The 21,340-nt window shown below is 42.1% G+C and overlaps 1 protein-coding gene across 1 annotated transcript; it reads right to left on the reverse strand.

Annotated features, from left to right (window-relative positions):
* Positions 1 to 1,023: 1,023 nt before the first annotated feature.
* Positions 1,024 to 21,254, reverse strand: casp8ap2 (caspase 8 associated protein 2). Its single transcript, XM_047388659.1, has 10 exons — positions 20,914 to 21,254; positions 19,105 to 19,159; positions 16,729 to 16,794; positions 16,536 to 16,636; positions 13,975 to 14,049; positions 13,611 to 13,726; positions 11,215 to 13,490; positions 6,630 to 9,276; positions 2,208 to 2,307; positions 1,024 to 1,815 (listed from the first exon to the last, which is right to left on the reverse strand). Exons 1-10 carry the CDS (start codon positions 20,971 to 20,973, stop codon positions 1,753 to 1,755), a joined length of 5,559 nt encoding a protein of 1,852 aa, XP_047244615.1. The 5' UTR covers positions 20,974 to 21,254; the 3' UTR covers positions 1,024 to 1,752.
* Between the last annotated feature and the right edge of the window lie 86 nt (positions 21,255 to 21,340).

Here is a 21,340-nt window from a genome sequence, read left to right on the forward strand (position 1 = left end):
TCAATAGTGCAAGGAGCGCAAATCTTGGGCTGTGGACAATGTGAAACATGTATTGTTCTCTGATGAGTCCACCTTTACTGTTTTCCCCACATCTGGGAGACTTACGGTGTGGAGAAGCCCCAAAGAAACGTACCACCCAAACTGTTGCATGCCCAGAGTGAAGCATGGGGATGGATCGGTGATGGTTTGGGCTGCCATATCATGGCATTCCCTTGGCCCAATACTTGTGCTGGATGGGCCATCCAATGGTTCAAACATTGTATCCTGAAGGCGGTGCTGTGTATCAGGATGACAATGCACCAATACAAACAGCAAGACTGGTGAAAAATTGGTTTGATGAACATGAAAGTGAAGTTGAACATCTCTCATGGCTTGCACAGTCACCAGATCTAAATATTATTGAGCCACTTTGGGGTGTTTTGGAGGAGCAAGTCAGGAAACGTTTTCCTCCACCAGTATCACGTAGTGACCTGGCCACTATTCTGCAAGAATGGCTTAAAATCCCTCTGACCACTGTGCAGGACTTGTATGTCATTCCCAAGACGAATTGATGCTGTATTGGCCGCAAAAGGAGGCCCTACACCATACTAATAAATTACTGTGGTCTAAAACCAGGTGTTTCAGTTTTATTGTCCAACCCCTGTAGTTCTGACATCAGTGTTTGACCTCTCAAATATGCTTCTGGAAAAAGTGTTAATAGATTCTCATAAATGTTACTCCTAAACCTTATACAAGGCCTTCCCAGAAGATTTGAATCTGTTATAGCAGCAAAGAGTGGGCTGATATCTTACATTAGGATTAAGAATGGAAGGACATTCAGATTTATAGACAAGTAATTACTTTTAGCAATATGGTGCATATGGAAAAAGTTCAATTATTTATCACAATCTGATTTTTTACACAACAGTGTGTGTACACTTTTGAGAGCCATTGTATTCCCCTTCTATCCAGTGGATGTCAAAGAACAAGGGGTTCATTATAAAGAGAAAAAACAAAACAAAAGCCTGTGCTTCTGACACCAGCTTAAATAAATACAACTTTATTTTCAAGAAAAGGTTATTTACAATGACCTTAATGCATTGTTTTGATTTACACAATGGGAAGATTTGAACTAAATGCCAGTAAGGCACAGAGATAAACAGATTGTATGAACACTGTCTGCTGACACCAGTCGTATTACTTGTGTGCTGCCCAGAGTGGCCATGTAAACATTTGAGTCAACGTGTAAAATGCTTCATTTCAAATCAGAAACATCAATGTTAGCAAGACCAACATCACACAAACACTGTCTGCAAAAAACCCAAACTATCAGACTGACAGTAAGTCATTTGTGGCTGGGTGATCTTTCTAATTGTTTCCAGAGGTACTCCACAAACTAACAGCTAATATGGAGAAAGGAATTTTCAGTTTTCAGTAAAAGGTGATCATAAAAAAAATTTAAAAAAAATAGCTCCAGTTGCTTAAAAAATTAACACAAAAATAAAACCATTTACAGACAGTGCTTCAAACACTCAGATATTACTCTTTAGTTTTCTTTTTTAATTAACGCCATGTTCAGTACACAGGAAAAAAAAAAACCTCGTCAGGAAGCAATTATATTTCTAGCTCTTCTTTGTAAATTAAGTCTTGAGATGTCTATGGACAGCAGCACCAGTATTGGAATCAACACTTCAGAACTTCCACTAAATCAGCCATCTTGAGTTCTACTGTAGTGCAGTGGATCACATCATGCAGATTTTTGTTTCATTTCAATCAAGTGTCCATCTTCTCTTGCTTCTTAAAAAGCTTCATGAGCTGGTAAAACCTCTCGGCAATCTAAAAGAGACACAAGGAAATAATGGCATACATTTACCTTTTCAGCACAGTACAAAAAGCACCAAAAATCTTCAATGCTGCAATAGAATTTAAATGTTCTCTCTGTTTGTTCTCTTCTGGAAGCTAGACCTGTGAGCTACATGCTCATCCAGGATGGGTGAATGCTGCAAGTCACTGTCTGGATGCAATCTGCTGGGTTTCCTTAGATAGTTAATTATTCAAATTGGTTAAAACATTTTCTGAATTTGACTGCATTGCTTGAAAACTAGGATCAAACCAGAATTAATGTTAGAATTTGTATTATTGGACTGAAATGACTGTTTTAAGTGCCTTGAGATGACGTGCTGTTAATTGACAATTTGTAAATAAACTGAATTGAAGGTTTAGTTCACCTGGCTTGATGGCTTGTTTAATTTTTCCGAAAGCGCAGAGAACGTCTCCCTTGAAGATCCTTTGGTCTTTAGGTACATTAGAATAGCTCGATCTTCATCTCTGAGGAAGACATGACAGAGAGACTAAACATCATGGCTTTACACTTTCTTATTTGCTTTGATGCTTTGTTTACCGACAATCACTGCATACTGTTTAAAGGTCATAGTGTTTCACACCGACATCTAACATGCTTCTTAGTACATTTGAATGAAGCAATGGAGAAACAATGAAAATAAAAAAAACTAAACTTAGCAAAAATGACAAAAACAAGAAAAAAGCCTGGGTTGATCTCAAAGAAAAGCTCAATTTTTGCACACTGCTTATAATGAAGAAGTCCATCAATCCCATCTATAGCCAATGACTTGTTGTTTGAGTGCCAAGAAAAAGCCCAACAGATCTACTTTCACAAGTGGAGCATTACAGCTAATGCTTTAAAGCTCTGCTTGATATTTATAAAATAAACTTTATTAGAAACTGCTTTCGGATTATTTCAATTGTTATGGACATGGAGACAGAAATGAAAAGGAAAAAATAAGCACAAAAGAGAGGAGGTGGGGCAAAAAGGAAAAGGGGAGAGAAGGAGAAAAGAATGGAGGAAAGAAAAAATGATGAAGAGAATACAAGATAACATCCTGCTTGCTTCTACACCTGCAGAAACTTATATATTAGCAGTTTTTTACCAAAAAGTGCACGGTACTTATGGACGCAAAATGTATTTAGTGGTAAATGCGGCTCAATATAGAACATTTGTGTATCTGTTTACACCTGAATCTAAACACCTGTAGGTCTGAGTGTGAGCGTGCTTGTGTATACACGTTTTCTCCATAAAAATATGCAAAGCGAGTGTGAGGAGCCACAGACCTGCCCCCATAGACCTGGGACACATACAGAGGAAATCCGAACCACAGACATCCAAAGGCCCCCCAGAGCACAGGAACCCCAGGAGAACCCCTGCCGGGACTAACACAACACCCCCAGAGAAGAACAAGGGAAGAGTCCATGGGGAACCACCCAGCAGCCACAGTGCAAAACCCCCAGGGAGCCCACAGGCCCTGCCGGCAGCTGTCTACACCCGAGCAGACCCAGCCATGGACCCAGAGACCCGAGACACCGGGACATATCACTCCCCAAGCAGAGGCCCGACAGAGCCCAGGGGTCCAGGCCCTGGCAAGCAGCCACCGGGCGTGAGCCAGCACCCACCAAAGCACCCAGCCCCGGACACCAAGAACCCTAAGTACACCAGCGGGTAGAGACACCAAACAGCGGCAGGTAGAGTGGCGGGGAGGAAATAGGCCCCACATTTGATGGGGGCCCTAAACTGTTCCAGGAGAGGGAGCAGTCCAAGATCCAACCTGACACAAAAAACAGGCACACACAGTCACAACCACACATTCCCAACCTCATGCGTACACATAAAAACACTCACACTAGACTAGACCACCAACCAAAGCCGCCACAGGATGAAATAGTCCCAACCCCCCAATGAACCCCAACATGAATTTCCCCACAGGGCCACCAACAACCAGGACACAGATATCAAACACATGCCCCTGAACCCAAACGCCATGAATCCCCTCCCTACAGCACATGAGCACACCCCCACAGGTGAGCTTCATCCCCGAAAAGCCGACGAAGCCACACCCACACAGCACAAGCTCGACACACAGTCCTGCTCCAAGCACCCCTGCAGCATCCTGTCCCCACCACAGCTCGCCGTGACGGCAAGGCAAGGGCCCTGCGCAACGTGCATTTAAAAAGAAAAACAGGCGGGGAAGAGACTCTGCCACGACCCCCCCTCCACCCAGAACCCTCAATGTCTACATGCAACTTAACCCTTAGAGGGTGAGCGCAGGCACCAGAGGTTAGGTCAATAAAATACACTCCCTCTTAATGCCATTGAGTACACCCACCCCCAAGGCCCTACATGTCTTTGGACCGGAGTGTTTAAAAAAGAAACTGCTTAGTCAATCACTTAACCCGGATGGCATTAAATTGACCTCCAGTAATAAAGTAAAAAACCTTGGTGTTATTTTTGACCAGGACATGTCATTTAAATCCTATATTAAACAGGTTTCTAGGATTTCCTTCTTTCACCTCCGGAACATTGCCAAAATTAGAAATATCCTATTCAGGAGTGACGCTGAAAAACTAGTCCATGCATTTGTTACTTCAAGGCTGGACTTTTGTAATTCGTTACTATTAGGATGTTCACAAAATGCAGTTAAAAGCCTTCAGCTGATTCAAAATGCTGCAGCAAGAGTTCTGATGAAAATTAAAAAGAGAGATCATATTTCTCCTATTTTAGCTTCCCTTCATTGGCTCCCTGTTAAATCCAGAATAGAATTTAAAATTCTCCTCCTCACATTTAAAGCCCTTAATGATTTAGCTCCATCATACATCAGAGATCTGATTGTTCCATATGTTCCTAACAGAGCACTTCGTTCTCAGACTGCAGGTTTACTGGTGGTTCCTAGAGTCTATAGAAGTAGAATAGGAGGCAGGGTCAATGCAGCTAGCTATCAGGAGATTTTGGAGCACTTCATGCTTCCATCTGCTGAAAAGCTTTATGGAGATGAAGATTTCATTTTTCAGCATGACCTGCCACCTGCTCACAGTGCCAAAACCAATGGTAAATGGTTTACTGACCATGGTATCACTGTGCTCAATTGGCCTGCCAACTCTCCTGACCTGAACCCCATAGAGAATCTGTGGGATATTGTGAAGAGAAGGTTGAGAGACTCAAGACCCAACACTCTGGATGAGCTAAAGGCTGCTATCGAAGCATCCTGGGCCTCCATAAGACCTCAGCAGTGCCACAGGCTGATTGCCTCCATGCCACGCCGCATTGAAGCAGTCATTTCTGCAAAAGGATTTCCGACCAAGTATTGAGTGCATAACTGTACATGATTATTTGAAGGTTGATGTTTGTTGTATTAAAAACACTGTTCTTTTATTGGTCGGATGAAATATGCTAATTTTGTGAGATAGGAATTTTGGGTTTTCATGAGCTGTATGCCAAAATCATCCGTATTAAGACAATAAAAGACCTGAAATATTTCAGTTAGTGTGCAATGAATCTAAAATATATGAATGTTAAATTTTCATCATGACATTATGGAAAATAATGAACTTTATCACAATATGCTAATATTTTGAGAAGGACCTGTACACCTGGCCTGGCTCTGTGTCTACCTGTGACACCTATCTGGAGAGGGGAATCGTCCGAGCTTCTGCCGGCAACAACTTAATGCTCACCCTCTACCGATGATCCACATCCCTGTCTTTTAGTGTTTAACCCTTTCTCTCTCATAGACATGGCGATTGACTGAGCTTAACTATAACAAACTCTATGTGCTTTCTTTCAGACTCTAACCTTGAAAACTGGCTCAGAGTTTATCTGTTCTTTCTTTCTAGGTGAAACGACTAAAGGAGCTACATCCATTAACATTTACTTTTCCTTCCCATAGAAAGTACTCCTGGATCAGTGCTTTTGTGTTCTTTTTGTGTCTCTGCTCTGTTCTCACAAACCCCCAGTCGGTCGTGGCAGATGGCCGCTCACACTGAGCCTGGTTCTGCTGGAGGTTTCTTCCTGTTAAAAGGGAGTTTTTCCTCTCCGCTGTCGCTACATGCATGCTCAGTATGAGGGATTGCTGCAAAGTCAACGCCAGTGACTGTCCACTGTCTCTACATGCTCATCCGGGAGGAGGGAATGGTGCAAGTCACTGACTGGATGCAATCTGCTGGGTTTCCTTAGATAGAAAAACTTTTTATCCAATTTGAATAAAAAGCTAACTCCGACTGCACTGTTCAATTGTTAGTATTAATTGGAATGTATGTACCTGACTGTTGTGAAGTGCCTTGAGACAACATGTGTTGTGAATTGCCGCTATATAAATAAACTGAATTGAATTAAATGAATGCTAACTGATAAAAACTGATCTAAGGATACCCATCCAATCCATCGAGTCATCAACCTCCCAGCAATCCCTCCTACAGAGTGAGCATGGCAACAACAGAGAGGAAGAATTCCTTTTTAACAGGAAGAATCCCCCAGCTGGAACCAACTGGGACTGAGAGAAACACCAGAATTTAAAAGGGGTTTACTATGGACATACAGCAATGTTAAAAACAAATACTTAATAATTGATGGGTTTCTCAGGTGTCAGACAATACTAAATGATTAAACATGTTGAAAGAAAACTTAACACAAAAGTATCCAATGAACAAATGTCTAAATGTTGGGGCTTTAACAGAAACCATTAATGGAGTCTATGACTATAAATTGTCTGAAGACAACTTAAAAATGGTTTTACTCAAATATAGCCATGTAAGATGGATGCTACATTAAACCATGCTCTAACTTTCAATCTTCAGCTACTGACCTGGTCCATGCCATCACCACCTCGCCCTTCTTTCTGACGATGTTCTTGGCAGACAGACTGCTGGGGGACACAGCTACTGGTGAAGGTTTGTTGGACGGAGAAGCCTCTTGCAGACTCTTCTCCTTTTTGGACCTCTTGGTTTTCAGTTTTTCCTGACGCCTTTTCCGTTTCCTGAGCTGTTCACAGCCCCTCAGGGGTTTCTCTGATGAACTGCTTGTGTCAATGGTGAGACTTTTTTCTGACTCTGACACATTGGTTTCATCTCTACTAGAGTCATAAAACAGTGTCTGTGATGCTGGACTCTCTTGATTTGTGTTTGGGCTTAAAGGGGTGCTTAGAACACGGCTGCTGAAAGCAGTTCCTTTAGAGGAGCCTATTTGTTTCTGAGACTTGAATGGAATTGCTTTTGGAGGAGTTATTTCTACTCCGAGTTGTGTCCTACACTCGTCTGTGCCTGTTACACTGTGGGGACTTGGAAAACTAGTGTTTAAACTGTCGTCTAATGGAGCCGTTTTAGGCAGGGTTTTCCCAGACTGTGTAGAAATGTCTTGTCTTTGGTTGGAAGGATTGTTTTGAAGAGTCACTCTTTGTTCAGGGGCATCTGATCTAGTGTTTGGCTGACAGATCCCAGGGCTTTCAGTAAGACAGAACTTGTTCTCCGAAGGTAGATCCGTGCAGGGAATGGTATCATTTTGACATTCCTGGCCAGCTGCATCATCATCTTTATGTTGCTGATCTTGTTCTATCAGTGCCTGGCTTAAGCTCTCTTCAGCAACCAGTGTGGTCTCTGCAGTTGTGTTAACCTGTTGAATTTTTACAATGAAGTGGTCATTGGACTTCTCAATCACCAGTGCCTGCATTGGAACATCAGGCTTGAAGACTAAATCACTGACAGGTGTTTCTGAGGTGGTGCTGTCTTTAGAGCTGCAGCTGGAGTTGTCGAGGGACAGGTGAATGTCCTGCTCTGTAGCATCCTCTCCGTCCAACAGGGCATCCTCACCTATGTGTGCACTAATAACGCTGTCTGGAGTGGACGCCACTCGTAGCCCAATGCCTGCAGGCTGTAGGAAACTGAGGTGGTTGTCCGATTTAAGAGGCGACGGAATAGTTAGAGAGACTGCAAGATCTTCAGCTAAAATAGAGTATGATTTCTCAGCTGTCAGGCTGCCCTGCAACAGTGCTCTGTTTTCAGATGGAACCTCTAAGAGGCAACTTTCATCAAATAAGGCTGGGTTAAGGGGGATCTGATCTTTGGCACATGGGGATGACCTCTTTCGGGGTGAAATGCTGCACCAGGTAGCAATGAGTCTGGATGAAGTATCAGACTTGGAAGGCGAGTGGAATTTTGATGGTGTGGTGAAGCCAAGAAATCTTTCTCCGTCCTTCCTTGGAGTATCAATTGACCATGCAGTGTCTCCAGACACACCTGTGCTTTCTAACAAGTCAGATCCTTGGAGAAGACACTTAAATATTTCTCCCATCTGGGAGTCTCTAACTAAATTGAATGTCAAATTGGATGCTTGTTGTTCAGTAAGAAGCTGGAAGTCAGTTTTATCAAGCATGGAGCCATTCTGAGAGATCACCAAAGGAGACATTTTATTTTTCTCTGGAGACAGGGGAAGATTGTTGCAGGAAAGGAAATCGACTGCAGCTTGTGTATTTACATGTTCTGGAGGATGTACATGAGAGGTGCCATCTTTTTCTGAGCGAGACATCCGGATGTCTTTACCTCTGCTTCCAAGGCCAGTTCTGTAAGGGACCAGTGCACGTGACTTGGTCCTGTTCAGGCTGGAGATAGGTGAATGGGCCTTGTTCTGTTTACACAGCGGCTTCTTCAAAGGAGCCTGCTGAGATTCTACTCTCTCTCCACGGGACCTCTTGTCTTCAGTGGGAGACATCACAGGCTGGCAGAGGCTCTTTAGTGTTGTCTGGATGTCCATGAACAAGTAGTCCACTTGGACATCTACAAAGTCCCACAGCTTTTGCTTTAGATTGACTGCTTGCTGTTCAAAAATGCGTTTCACAATGCCATTATTTAACACTTTGTTAAACACAGATGCAATCAATTTCCTTAACTTGGACTTCAGCTTCTCGGCCTCATCACATATTTGGCCAAACTGAGCACCGTCCACAAACTCTAAAAAAGACTTCTGGAAATTGTCCATCACACCATAAAAGCTTTTCTTAGGAAATGTTTTGTGAAGCTTCATGTATTTTTTGCGCATCTCCCTGCGAACCAACTTGAAAGTCTCCATTATTTCCTCTACAGTTGAAAATGATGCTTTGCTTGCTGTTGGGCAAATTGTTTTAAAACGACTTCTAGGACTCTGCATTGAGACAGCAGCAGAATCAAGAGATTCCTTAGGAGCAACTTGGCATTCTTCAGGATTTTTTCCTAAAAAAGATGTGAGGCTTGGTTTATTCCTGACTGGTTCTGTTAACTTTGCCCTCTTGGTAGCAGGAACAGGAGAACTTGAGGTTGCCTCGTCACTCTCGCTTAAAATTTCACCTTCTTCCAATTCTGTGTCAAAATGGCATGAAGTCTGCTCGGGCACAGTGTTAACCACGTTCTGTGCATCTGGATATTTGTTCTCCTTGTTAACATCCAATTTCTTTGAGGTGGTCTCAGCAGCAGTGGTGGATAGCTCTGGATAGAAAAGAAAGAAACTATAAGTGTCCAAAGCCAATGTATGGAAGACATTCAAGACCAGGTGAAGAGGTTCAGGGAACACCAAAGCCTCCAGCTCTACATAAATCATTAGTGAGCATCACCATCATTTTAAATGCTTTAAACATTGTAATTTTCTACATTTTTGGGTGTCAAAACTATGCTACTACAATTAAAGCTAAATTTATTTTTAAGACATTTTACAAATGTTCACCAGGTCCAGAGGGTGGTGGGGGCGTGGGTCTTTAAATTCAGCTTAACAAGGTTCTGAGTGAGCCATCCCACCACCACTAAAAAAAAAACAATGAAACAACACTGTACTAACAACACTGTACTGAAACAGGCGTCTGATTCAGCAGAGTGGTAAAGATCACGTGTCTCTGCTCTGTTCTCTCAAATCCCCGGTCGGTCGTGGCAGATGGCCACTCACACCGAGCCTGGTTCTGCTGGAGGTCTCTTCCTGTTAAAAGGGAGTTTTTCCTACATGCTCAACCAGGACGAGTGAATGCTGCAAGTCACAGACTCAATGCAATCTGCTGGGTTTCCTTAGATAGAACAATGTTTTAATCAATTTGAATAAATAACTGAATCTGACTGCACTCCTTGATACTTAGGATTAATTGAATGTATGTACCTGACTTGAAATCTGTATAATTGGATTGAATTGACTTTGTGAAGTGCCTTGAGACGACGTGTTGTGGATTGGCGCTATATAAATAAACTGAATTGAATGAAAAACTACTAGGTTTTTGGTGTTTTTACATGCAGACAAAGCATTATGCTTAGAGAAGTTTCGACGAGAGTATCAGTTTGTGATACTTTCACTTAAGATTGAAAAAATCTGGAATCTGGCATTTAAATGCAACCTGGTTTCAGAACCTTGGGTCCAGAAATAAAATCACCAAACTGAAGCAAAACTGTGAGTTTTTTGAACGAGTATTTCTTTGGCTATTAAGAACTCGAAAATCAATTTAATTCAATTCAATACAGTTTTATTTATATAGCGCCAATCCACAACACATGTCGTCTCAAGACACTTCACAAAGTCAATTCAATCCAATCATACAGATTTCAAGTCAGGTACATACATTCCAATTAATCCTAACTATCAAACAGTGCAGTCGGATTCAATTTATTATTCAAATTGGTTAAAAGTTTTTCTATCTAAGGAAACCCAGCAGATTGCATCCAGTCCCTGACTTGTAGCGTTCACTCCTCCTGGAACCATCATTTAACAAAAAGTAAAGATGTGATGTGGAAAACCAAGGATAATAGGTCGTCATCTAAATGTAAAACAACATTAAAAGGCCTTTATTTTTCAGAAATTTTTATTTTTACTTTTATAAAACAGAATAACTTATCCAGAAATCAAATGAAATTCTATACTTTCTAGCCTGCATAGGAATTCTGTTGACGCTTAAAACCAGGAGCAAACATTAAACACCTTTACGTTCGATTACACCCATTAGCCTATACCCTTACTTAAAGAAAACACCGCAAAGACATGCAAAAATAATGTGATTATGTGTGAAAACATGCTTCATGAGTTTTTTTTCTGCAAAGGCCATTTAAAGAACTCAGTTTGTTAGTTTGTTTTAAATTAACTATCTTAACTAGGCCTACAATGTTTGTAAAATGAATATGGACATAACTCCCCTGATGCAGGGGAGTTACATCATGTCTGTGGGACGCCCCAACAGTCTGTTATAGGATAGCTTGCTTGTAGACTTCTAAACTAATGCAGGTAAATCTTTAGGTCAGGCCTTCTCCGACACCTCTGATCAGACTGCCCAGGACATGTTACTGCTAGGTCTAAATGGGGCAAATGTCTGTGTAAATGAATCAAGTCATGCAGGACAGATAAAGTAGGGACTGAAAGACAGAGGAACCAAGTGTTGATTGTCAGGCAAACTGTACCTTTTTGAAGGCTCTTTACATGTCCAAGCCTGCTTTGCAGATGGAGGCCACTTCTCTTAGCTATCTGTACTGGGCTCCTCAGAGGGCTGATGGCCTCAGGGATTCTCTTCAGATTGCTCAGTGTGTGCATCATGGAGTCTTCATCATGAGGTAATGACACAGAACTGGATGGCTCAGTATTATAGTCCTGACTGCAGATCTTAGTAGGAGTAACTGTGGGGGTGCTATATTTCTCTGGGGACGTGTCCTCCTCTGTTGTGCTGCTAACCTTGGATACTCCGATACAGCCAACAGAGGAGTTGGGCTGACTAGTGACGGTCTTGCCATCACAGCTGCCTACGTTTGTCTGCGTCATAATATCAATGGCCTCTGTTAGACTCAGCCCTTCTGGTGAAAGTGAATCCAAACAGATAGTACTAGACACTGAATCCAAGTCTTTAGAGCATTCTTCTCGACCATGATTATTGTTCCCCTGAGTGACACTGGTTGAAGATGGAAGACAGAGACCTTGCTGACTCATACTAGGTGAGACAGCCTGATGCCACTGCTGATCTTCAATTCTGGATGTCTCAGACATGTCTTCCGTGTCATTTGCACCCTTTGACTGAGCTGATGCTGCAGCTTCATTGACTACATCTTGAATGACACTCTGTGGGACAGGACTTTCATCTGAATGAACATCAGCAGCTTCTATAACATCAGCAGAAAGATCAGCAACATGTTCAGACTGAATGGTTTGTACTTCAGTGCTTTTGTGTTGTTCCAACCTGTGTGGAGATGGGTTGCTGGGCTGTGAGCTCTCTGTGACTTCCAGCTGACCATGTTCAGTTATCTGGCCGTTTGAGACCAACAGCGACTGTTCCTCACAAAGTTTCGAATCATGCACTGCTTTTAGAGAACAACTCTTTGGAGACTGCATAGTATGGAGCACTGTCCTCTCATCCTCTGCTGTATCCTGGGAATGGTTTTGAGGGGAACTACTACTGGTTTTGCCAGGTGATGCGGTCACATTTCTGGCATGTTCTTTTAAGTCTTCCACAACAAACCTGTTACTGGTCTTCCCGGTACTCTGAGCTTTGAGGTCCTCTGTGGATTGCTCTGCAACCTCACTGTTGTCTACTTCATCAATAATGTACATATCGTCTATGTTAGGCTGTGAGTCTTTCTGAGCTGATCTGTCTTCAACATAATCTACCTTTGGAAGTTCCTCTGGAGTGCCATCTCTGGGGAGCAAATGCTTTTTGATTGGTGAAAGAGTTAGATTCAGTACTTCCATAAAACACAATTTCCTGTTTGAATTATTGCCATCCACAGAGATATTAGCATCTGGATTAGGATTTTCACATGATCTTTTGACATCTTTAGATTTCTTTTCCCATCTTCCTTCCTTACACACATCAACCTTTCCTGATTGTTTGGCTCTCTGCTTCTCCCGTTCTCTGCTACTCTCCTCCTGGCTGCTTCTTCTGTGGTGCCTTCTTCTGATTTCACCCTCACGCCTTCTGTCTACACTTTTATGATAACATTTTTGTCGATTCCTATCTCGTTCTTTAGTGCCATCACCGCAGCGCTTAGCAGGCGGATCTGGGGAAGAGCTTTTCTTGTCCTTTGAATTGGACTGCTTATCATATCTGTGACCTTTGGAGATTTTTCCATACTCGGAGCTGCAGCTTCCTCCTGACTGGTAATCGGGAACTGTATTGTGTTCTAAAGAGACAGATGTGGCTTTATCTGTTCTCTGAACTTTATCGCCTTGTTTCTTGTGTTCAGAGGAAGCTGCAGTGTATAAACGTTCTTGTGACGAAGATTGAGTTCCGTCTGATCGAGAGTGTCTCTCAACGTTTTGATACTTCCTATTTTTGTGTGACCGAGAGCCATGTCCTTGTCCAGTATCTTTGTGGGCTTGTTTGTGGTCAGAGTCCTTGCTATGATGCAAACAGTTTCCAAGCCGTCTATGATATTGACATTTCTCCTCTCTGTCTCTGGGCTCATGTCTGTCTGGTTCAGTCTGTATGTCACCTACTTGTTCTACATGTTCTCTTTTTGAGTGGTTATGGCGTAAGGGTTTTATAGAGTTGTTGAAATGACAAGTTTCTTTTGTGGAAGGTTGAGGGGCATCTGCTAGAGGAGGCTCCTCCTTAGACTGTGAATTTGGTGGAGGAGGGTGTAGTGGTGAAAGTGTTCTTGCTGAGGAGCAGGTGGTGGATGGTCGACCAGCCGAACTTGGATTCCGGATACTTTTTGTCCAAGTCAGATGATGATGAAATCTCTGGGTCCTGCAAAAAAACAACACAATTTAAATATGTCTGTATAAACAGAATCACTGCCCAGCCTAGTGTGCTGCACTAGAGTGGACACTGGTTAGTAGGTCTCTTATGTTTGAGAGCAACGCTCACCCCTGACTCAACCTTTGAATCTCAGCATCTTTCCGAACAACTTCTTGCTTTGCTGTTCGTAACAGTGAAGAGATGTTCTTTTTAAGACAATTGTTTTCAGTGCTCAACCTGGTATTCTGTTAATGTAGACATGAAAAACAGTCAGTATAATAGCTTTAATTATTTAGATGAAGACGTTAAAACTACAGTGAATATAACAATCATGCACTTGTTTTAAAATGCCAGGGTTAAGAGGTTAAAAATGAGACCAAACATGTGAGTGAAGAAGTGGGAGTCACTACCCAACTGAAGACCTGGAGTGAAACGAGTCAAACAGTAGTAATAATGGGTTTAAATGGATGAAATATGGGAAACTGAAACAAACCTGCTTTTCCATCTGCTCAAGCATTTTGTGCAGCTCATTAATTTGCTGTTGGGCTGCTTGAAATCTGGATTTTAACTACACAGACAAAAACAGTAAGACACTTAGAAGGTAAAAACTAACATCTCAACACAGTACAGTGATTTCTGCTACATGTCATCTGAAGCAATGTGTTAAACCTATAAGCACATATGTTAGGGGAGATGGCAAACTAAACAAGTTCAACAATCCTAATAGATCGCAGTTTATGCTGAAACTTTTGCAGAACATGCAGAATATCATACCTCAGCTGAGTGAGGTGTCATGGATGGTACGGTGTAGTATAGTGAGTTCTAATTATTATAAAGCAACATTAGATCACCAGAACAAACATCGGGGGCCATAGAATATTTAATCAAATGATACGTCTGAGAGTTTGTATCCTATTATATTTCAAAGATGTGAGAACAAAAAGTTGCCAAAGGTGTCCTTAAGCTTAATTAAGTTTTTGTACACAAGTTGACATCACAATCCAGTTGATGAAGGGTGTTCACACACTGTGTCCAACTAAGGGGCAGCAGAGCAGTGTTTAGAAAGGAGTACTGCAGGCGAGCTGTCTTGGTCCATCACCCAGCCAAAGGTGGGCAGGGGGTTAGGGACCAGTTATGAACCCTCATTCTGCTGTGGTTATTCCACGGAAAACACCGATGTGAAACTGTGAAAAGTCACTGTCTCAGGCAGAACTTTAGTGTGTGTGCGTTTGTGAGTGTAAAGAAATGGGCAGCAGGGTTTATAAAGCTGGAACCGAACAAAACAAAACACAAGGCACCAGGAACAACGTGAAAATGCTGGGCCATCATGTACCATGCAGCCACACATCAACACTGAACAATCCATTAAAGCACGTAGGTACAGGGGTTGAATAATGAAACTGAAACACCTGTCATTTTAGTGTGGGAGGTTTCATGGCTAAATTGGACCAGCCTGGAAGCCAGTCTTCATTGATTGCACATTGCACCAGTAAGAGCAGAGTGTTATGGTTCAATTAGCAGGGTAAGAGCACAGTCTTGCTCAAAATATTGAAATCCACACAACATTATGGGTGACATACCAGAGTTCAAAAGAGGACAAATTGTTGGTGCGCGTCTTGCTGGCGCATCTGTGACCAGGACAGCAAGTCTTTGTGATGTATCAAGAGCCACAGTATCCAGGGTAATGTCAGCATACCACCAAGAACGACAAACCACATCCAACAGGATTAACTGTGGACGCAAGAGGAAGCTGTCTGAAAGGGATGTTCGGGTGCTAACCCGGATTGTATCCAAAAAACATAAAACCACGGCTGCCCAAATCACGGCAGAATTAAATGTGCACCTCAACTCTCCTGTTTCCACCAGAACTGTCCGTCAGGAGCTCCACAGGATCAATATACACGGCCGGGCTGCTATTGCCAAACCTTTGGTCACTCATGCCAATGCCAAACGTCGGTTTCAATGGTGCAAGGAGCGCAAATCTTGGGCTGTGAACAATGTGAAACATGTATTGTTCTCTGATGAGTCCACCTTTACTGTTTTCCCCACATCCGGGAGAGTTACGCTGTGGAGAAGCCCCAAAGAAGCGTACCACCCAGACTTGCATGCCCAGAGTGAAGCATGGGGATGGATCAATGATGGTTTGGGCTGCCATATCATGGCATTCGATTGGCCCAATACTTGTGCTGGATGGGCCAAGGACTACCGAACCATTCTTGAGGACCATGTGCATCCAATGGTTCAAACATTGTATCCTGAAGGCAGTGCCATGTATCAGGATGACAATGCACCAATACACACAGCAAGACTGGTGAAAGATTGGTTTGATGAACATGAAAGTGAAGTTGAACATGTCCCATGGCCTGCACAGTCACCAGATCTAAATATTATTGAGCCACTTTGGGTGTTTTGGAGGAGCGAGTCAGGAAACGTTTTCCTCCACCAGTATCACATAGTGACCTGGCCACTATCCTTCAAGAATGGCTTAAAATCCCTCTGACCACTGTGCAGGACTTGTATATGTCACTCCCAAGACGAATTGACGCTGTATTGGCCGCAAAAGGAGGCCCTACACCATACTAATAAATTATTGTGGTCTAAAACCAGGTGTTTCAGTTTCATTGTTCACCCCTTGTAAGATGGGCAGTGATCTGGGCTTGTTTGGAGCCACAGGATGTGGGAATCTGGCAGCCGTTCATGATTAAAATGTGAGGCCAGCTAGCCAACAGATCCGGCTTGATCCGAACCCGATCAAAAATCAGGACGTCAAACACAGGTGAATTTTTCCAATAAAACCACTAAGAAACAAAGGAAAATCAAGGTGGGGAGTGGCCCAAGGTCTCCATCTTACCCTGACTTTGAGAGCCTTCTATGAAAAAAGAAATACTTTTCAAGCTATTGAGTAGAAGCACAGTGATAAAGAGGTGTTGCACCTAAACAGTTTTACAAAAAACTATATCACAGGGGAAACTTACTATTTTCAAAAGCAAAAAACAGTTTGACCTTAGCGCTGAAACAGTGTCAGCCTCAATTTAAATGAGTGCAGCATCTCACCTCAGAGTACGAGGACTCTCTGTGCTGCTGTTCCTCTGCCACTATATCTTCATAAAGATCCATTGAGTCTTTCAGCCCCAAGCTAACAGCAGGCGACGTTTCTGTAAAGCAATGGCAAGATGTGTAAAAAAAAAAAAAAGCACATTTATTCACGTATTATAAAACAGAATAAAAAGGGACAGAATTTCTTTACCAGTGTTGCTGCCATTTCCAAGATCAAGGCCTTCATAGATATCCACTGAATCTTCATTAACACCATCTGTGGATAAATACCCGATTTTAATTCCAGGGTTCCAGACTTCTTCAGACTAAATTTTTAAGAGTTTTTCTAAAGATTTCCACTGGTCTAATGTCCATTCCTTGTGTTCTTTAGCCCAAACAAGTCTCTTCTGCTTGTTGCCTGTCCTCAGCAGTGGTTTCCTAGCAGCTATTTTACAATGAAGGCCTGATTAACACAGTCTCCTCTTAACAGTTGTTCTAGAGATGTGTCTGCTGCTAGAACTCTGTGTGGCATTGACCTGTTCTCTAATCTGAGTTGCTCTTAACCTGCGATTTCTGAGGCTGGTGACTTGGATGAACTGATCCTCCGCAGCAGAGGTGACTCTCGGTCTTCCTTTCCTGGGGCGGTCCTCATGTGAGCCAGTTTCTTTGTAGCGCTTGACGGTTTTTGCGACTGCACTTGGGGACACTTTCAAAGTTTTCTCAATTGTTCAGACTGACTGACCTTCATTTCTTAAAGTAATGAAGGACACTCGTTTTTCTTTACTTCGCTGCTTTTTTCTTGCCATAATACAAATTCTAACAGTCTATTCAGTAGGACTATCAGCTGTGTACTGTATCCACCTCCTGCACAACACAACTGATGGTCCCAACCCCATTTATAAGGCTTAAAATCCCACTTATTAAACCTCATTTCAGGTGACTACCTCTTGAAGCTCATCAACAGAATGCCAAGAGTGCGCGTAGCAGTAATCAAAGCAAAAGGTGGCTACTTTGAAGAACCTAGAATATAAGACATATTTTCAGTTGTTTCAAACTTTTTTGTTCAGTATATAATTCCACATGTGTTAATTCATAGTTTTGATGCCTTCAGTGTGAAGCTACAATATTCATAGTCATGAAAATAAAGACAACTCTTTGAATGAGAAGGTGTGTTCAAACTTTTGGTCTGTACTGTACATAAAAAATAATAAATAAATAAAAAGGTCTGAATAGACCCAAAGGCTACAACACCACGGAGCAAGAGGCATCACACCGTGAAGGCCAAGGAGCTCTCCAAACAAGTTGTTGAGAAGTACAAATCAGGGTGGGATTCTAAAGAGATGTCCAAATATTTGATGTTCCCCAGAGCTTCATCAAATCCATCATCTTCAAATGGACCACACGGTACCACAACAAACCGGCCAAGAGAGGGCCGCCTACAGAACTCGCAGACCGAGCATTAATCAGAGAGGCTGGGACGGAGGTTCCCCTTCCAGCAGGACAATGACCCAAAGCATATAGCTAAAGCAAAACTAGAGTGGTTTAAAGTAGAAACATTTAAATGTGTTGGAAGGGCCTAGTCAAAGTCCAGAACGAAAAAAAAAAAAAAAAACAACCCAGAGAGCAAAGTGTACAGGAGTCAAATTCCTTGTTTGTTGTATGTACGAACTTGGCAATAAAGCTGATTCTAGTTCTGAAGTTGTAGGCTTGTTCTGTGAATGAAAAGGTGCAAACTCTCAAACAATCCAGTTTAATTCCAGGTTGTGACAAAACAAAACCTGAAATATTCCAAGGGGGGCGAATACTTTTGCAAGGCATTGTACATTATACTCCTTGTAACATTATAATTTTCAACTTCTTTTACTTAGTGTTTATTGGCTGTATTTTATGATTTCATCTCATATAAATAATTGTGTCTTTGGTCACTTTGTGGTTTTCACTGAAGCACATAATGTTAGCTCTGTCTTTTCCTGGATGGTTCCCTCCTTACTTTGGAGTCATTTGTTCAGGGGTAAAGCAGTTTTACCCCCAGTTTTACTTTCAATACACTCTGAAAAACAAACGAAACCGATTTGGACTGGAGTAAAAGCACTGCTAGATACTGACACAGATCCTTCACAGTTTTCTCATAAATATACTATACCCTGAACTCAAATGTCCATTTTAGGTCCTATCATTCATTTTAAGACATAAAATACAAACGTTCTCTGTAAAATTCACAGCAAATTATTTTTTACAGAGGCCAACCTTCAAATATGGAACCTAACCAAAACAGAAACTCCGAAACTGGAGTGAATGAGCAAGCAAACAAGAAAGGAAACAATGAACAAAGGATTGAGAAAAGGAAAGAAGGGAATAAACGAATTAGGACACAAAGTTATGAGACAGAACAAGCAATGAAAGAAGGAAAGAAGAAAGGGAAGGACACACAGAAACAGGAAATGGAGACATGACACAAGGAGGGACAGAAAAAAGAAAGGAAACAAGGAAGGAATGGAGGTAGGACAGAAGGAAGAAAAAATTGAAAGAAAGGAGTGTTAATTATATATTATAACAATACATGTAAAAGAAACAGACGTATACTTACAACCAGAGGCATCATAAGTCTCCATCCTTTCAAATTGCTCTGCTTTTGCAATAACCTAATAAAACAAAACCCAAAAGAGACCACACAATTCACCAAAAACAACAAATTGACAAGAGTTTAAGACTTAAGAAGAAAAACTCACAGAAAACAGTTTCCAAACAGCTAGTTGCATTTAGGGCCAAGAATTTGCTGCCAAATAAATGTCCAAACAACTTAAGCAAATATGAGTAAGTGTATCAGATGGTGGCTGCACAGTGACGCAGTTGGAAGCACAGTTGCCTTGCAGCAAGAAGGTCCTGGGTTTGACTCCCGGGTGGGGGTCTTTCTGCATGGAGTTTGCATGTTCTCCCCGTGTATGTGCGAGTTCTCACCGGGTACTCCGGCTTCCTCCCACAGTCCAAAAACATGCCTTTTGGGTTCATTGGTCTCTCTAAATTGCCCATAGGTGTATGAATGAGTGTATGCATGGGTGTTTGTGTGTTGCCCTGCGATGGACTGGTGACCTGTCCAGGGTGTACCCCGCCTCCTGCCAATAGACTGCTGGAGATAGGCACCAGCTTCCCCGTGACCCACAATGGAATAAGCGGTAGAAAATGACTGACTGTTTCAGATAGTGTTGAGAATGGGATTTCCATAAAAAATTATAAACAGCTCAACAGTCTAAACATGGTTCCAGTGGGCAACAGGGCAGCTGTCATAGACTGTGGCAGAGCAAGAGATATGTGTAGCGATCAATCACTAATCTGCACTGAACAGGAAATGTATACAGGACATTCATTTCAGTTGGTGCAGGTTCAGGTGCCCCTGAACCTGGTTGAAGTAAAGTAAAGTATCTGGTTGAAGTAAAGTTTTATGGTTTCCCATCTCAGGACATGAGAAAAAAGATCTAGACTGTATGAGGCTACAGATTACCAGAATCTGACCTCAAGTGTGGCAAAACAAACAACTTCTCCAGAGGTCAATTGTAAGTGGCGAACATTTAAGAAAGTGGCCAATCTCCCCACAAGTGGATGTTTCAGCAAATTCACCCTGAGGTCAGACCACTAACACAACCTGCAAAAACCCAAGAACGCCATCTCATACTCCACAGGGCTCAGTTAACATGGTAAATACTCTAATTAATAACAAGGAAGGAAGCAGCCCCATGCCCAAGCTAGATCTGACCGAAGAACAAATAAACGCCTGCAAAGCTCAGTGAACAGAAACACGTGCCCAAAATCCATCAAAACTAAGTGAGATATTAAGTCAGACAAAAAACTCTGCCTAATATTTAACAAACAGCTTCTTCATTTTAACTTTATTTTTCTTTATTTTCGTTTAATAAATCGTGACAATGTGGGGTCTGTCTTTTCTAAGCTGTAGTTAGATTCTGTTAAAGAGCCCTTTATTTTAATTATGCTCTGATGTTTATAACTTCAAACTGACACTTTCTGTTTTCTCATGACTCCAAGACCAATAATTTTGGGAATTTAGCAAGCACTTAGACACACACTAAACGTTACAGATGTGGGGTTGGTTGCAAGTTAAAGACCTGTGCAAATCCCAGTCCTTGTTGAGATTATCACAGTTCCGTTAATAGACTGGTGCTGCTAAGGTTTCCCTAACTTTTCCTCAGCATAAACATACTAACTAATTATATGTCCATACTAATTATACTAAATGATAATTTTGCCATAAAGCCACCGCTAGCTCCGCCCTACAACTACAGCCGCAGCTCAGCACCAGAGACGTTCAGTCTTTTAAACTGACCCAAAAACATATTATTAAATCATCAGTGAAAACCAGCAGTGAAATGTCTGCTTTACTTACCTGAGTTTTCTTATGGGCTTTGTTGATATTTCCAAGCCTAAAGTCGCGCCAACACTTCATTAGACAGGAAGTAACGACATTTTCTCGCGGTATGCCACTTTTTTAGGGGATGCACTGTTGTTCTCGTCGTCTAACAGATTTGAACAGGAGAAAATTTCACAAAGTCCCAGTAGAAAGCTTTAGAGACGCCAGCTCTGCGGAGCTCTCTGGTGTTTCGCATGTTCAACCACCAGCCGAAGGAGAGAAAGCGGTAAACAGTTACAAGTGAAGCTTGCTGACGGCTGGAGCAAATAAGTTGCTCAACTTGCAAGAGTCAGACCATCCGGCGCGTCATCAACGGGCGCCAGAGAGAGGGGGCGGAGGAGCGGAAGTCTGCCCGGAAACAGTCATACTTCACCTCGTGTGGATTTTAACAGCAGTGGTTGGA

This window comes from Girardinichthys multiradiatus, chromosome 15 (genome assembly GCF_021462225.1).
Source record: "Girardinichthys multiradiatus isolate DD_20200921_A chromosome 15, DD_fGirMul_XY1, whole genome shotgun sequence".
NCBI classification, from domain to species: Eukaryota; Metazoa; Chordata; class Actinopteri; order Cyprinodontiformes; family Goodeidae; genus Girardinichthys; species Girardinichthys multiradiatus.

Excerpts from the sequence above, each read along its gene's own strand:
- casp8ap2 (XM_047388659.1), bottom strand. The coding sequence starts at position 20,973 with ATGAAGTGTTGGCGCGACTTTAGGCTTGGAAATATCAACAAAGCCCAT. Across the intron at positions 19,160-20,913 it reads AAGCCCATAAGAAAACTCAG|GTTATTGCAAAAGCAGAGCA; the intron begins GTAAGTAAAGCA and ends TTGTTTTATTAG. Across the intron at positions 16,795-19,104 it reads GACTTATGATGCCTCTGGTT|ATGGTGTTAATGAAGATTCA; the intron begins GTAAGTATACGT and ends ATTTATCCACAG.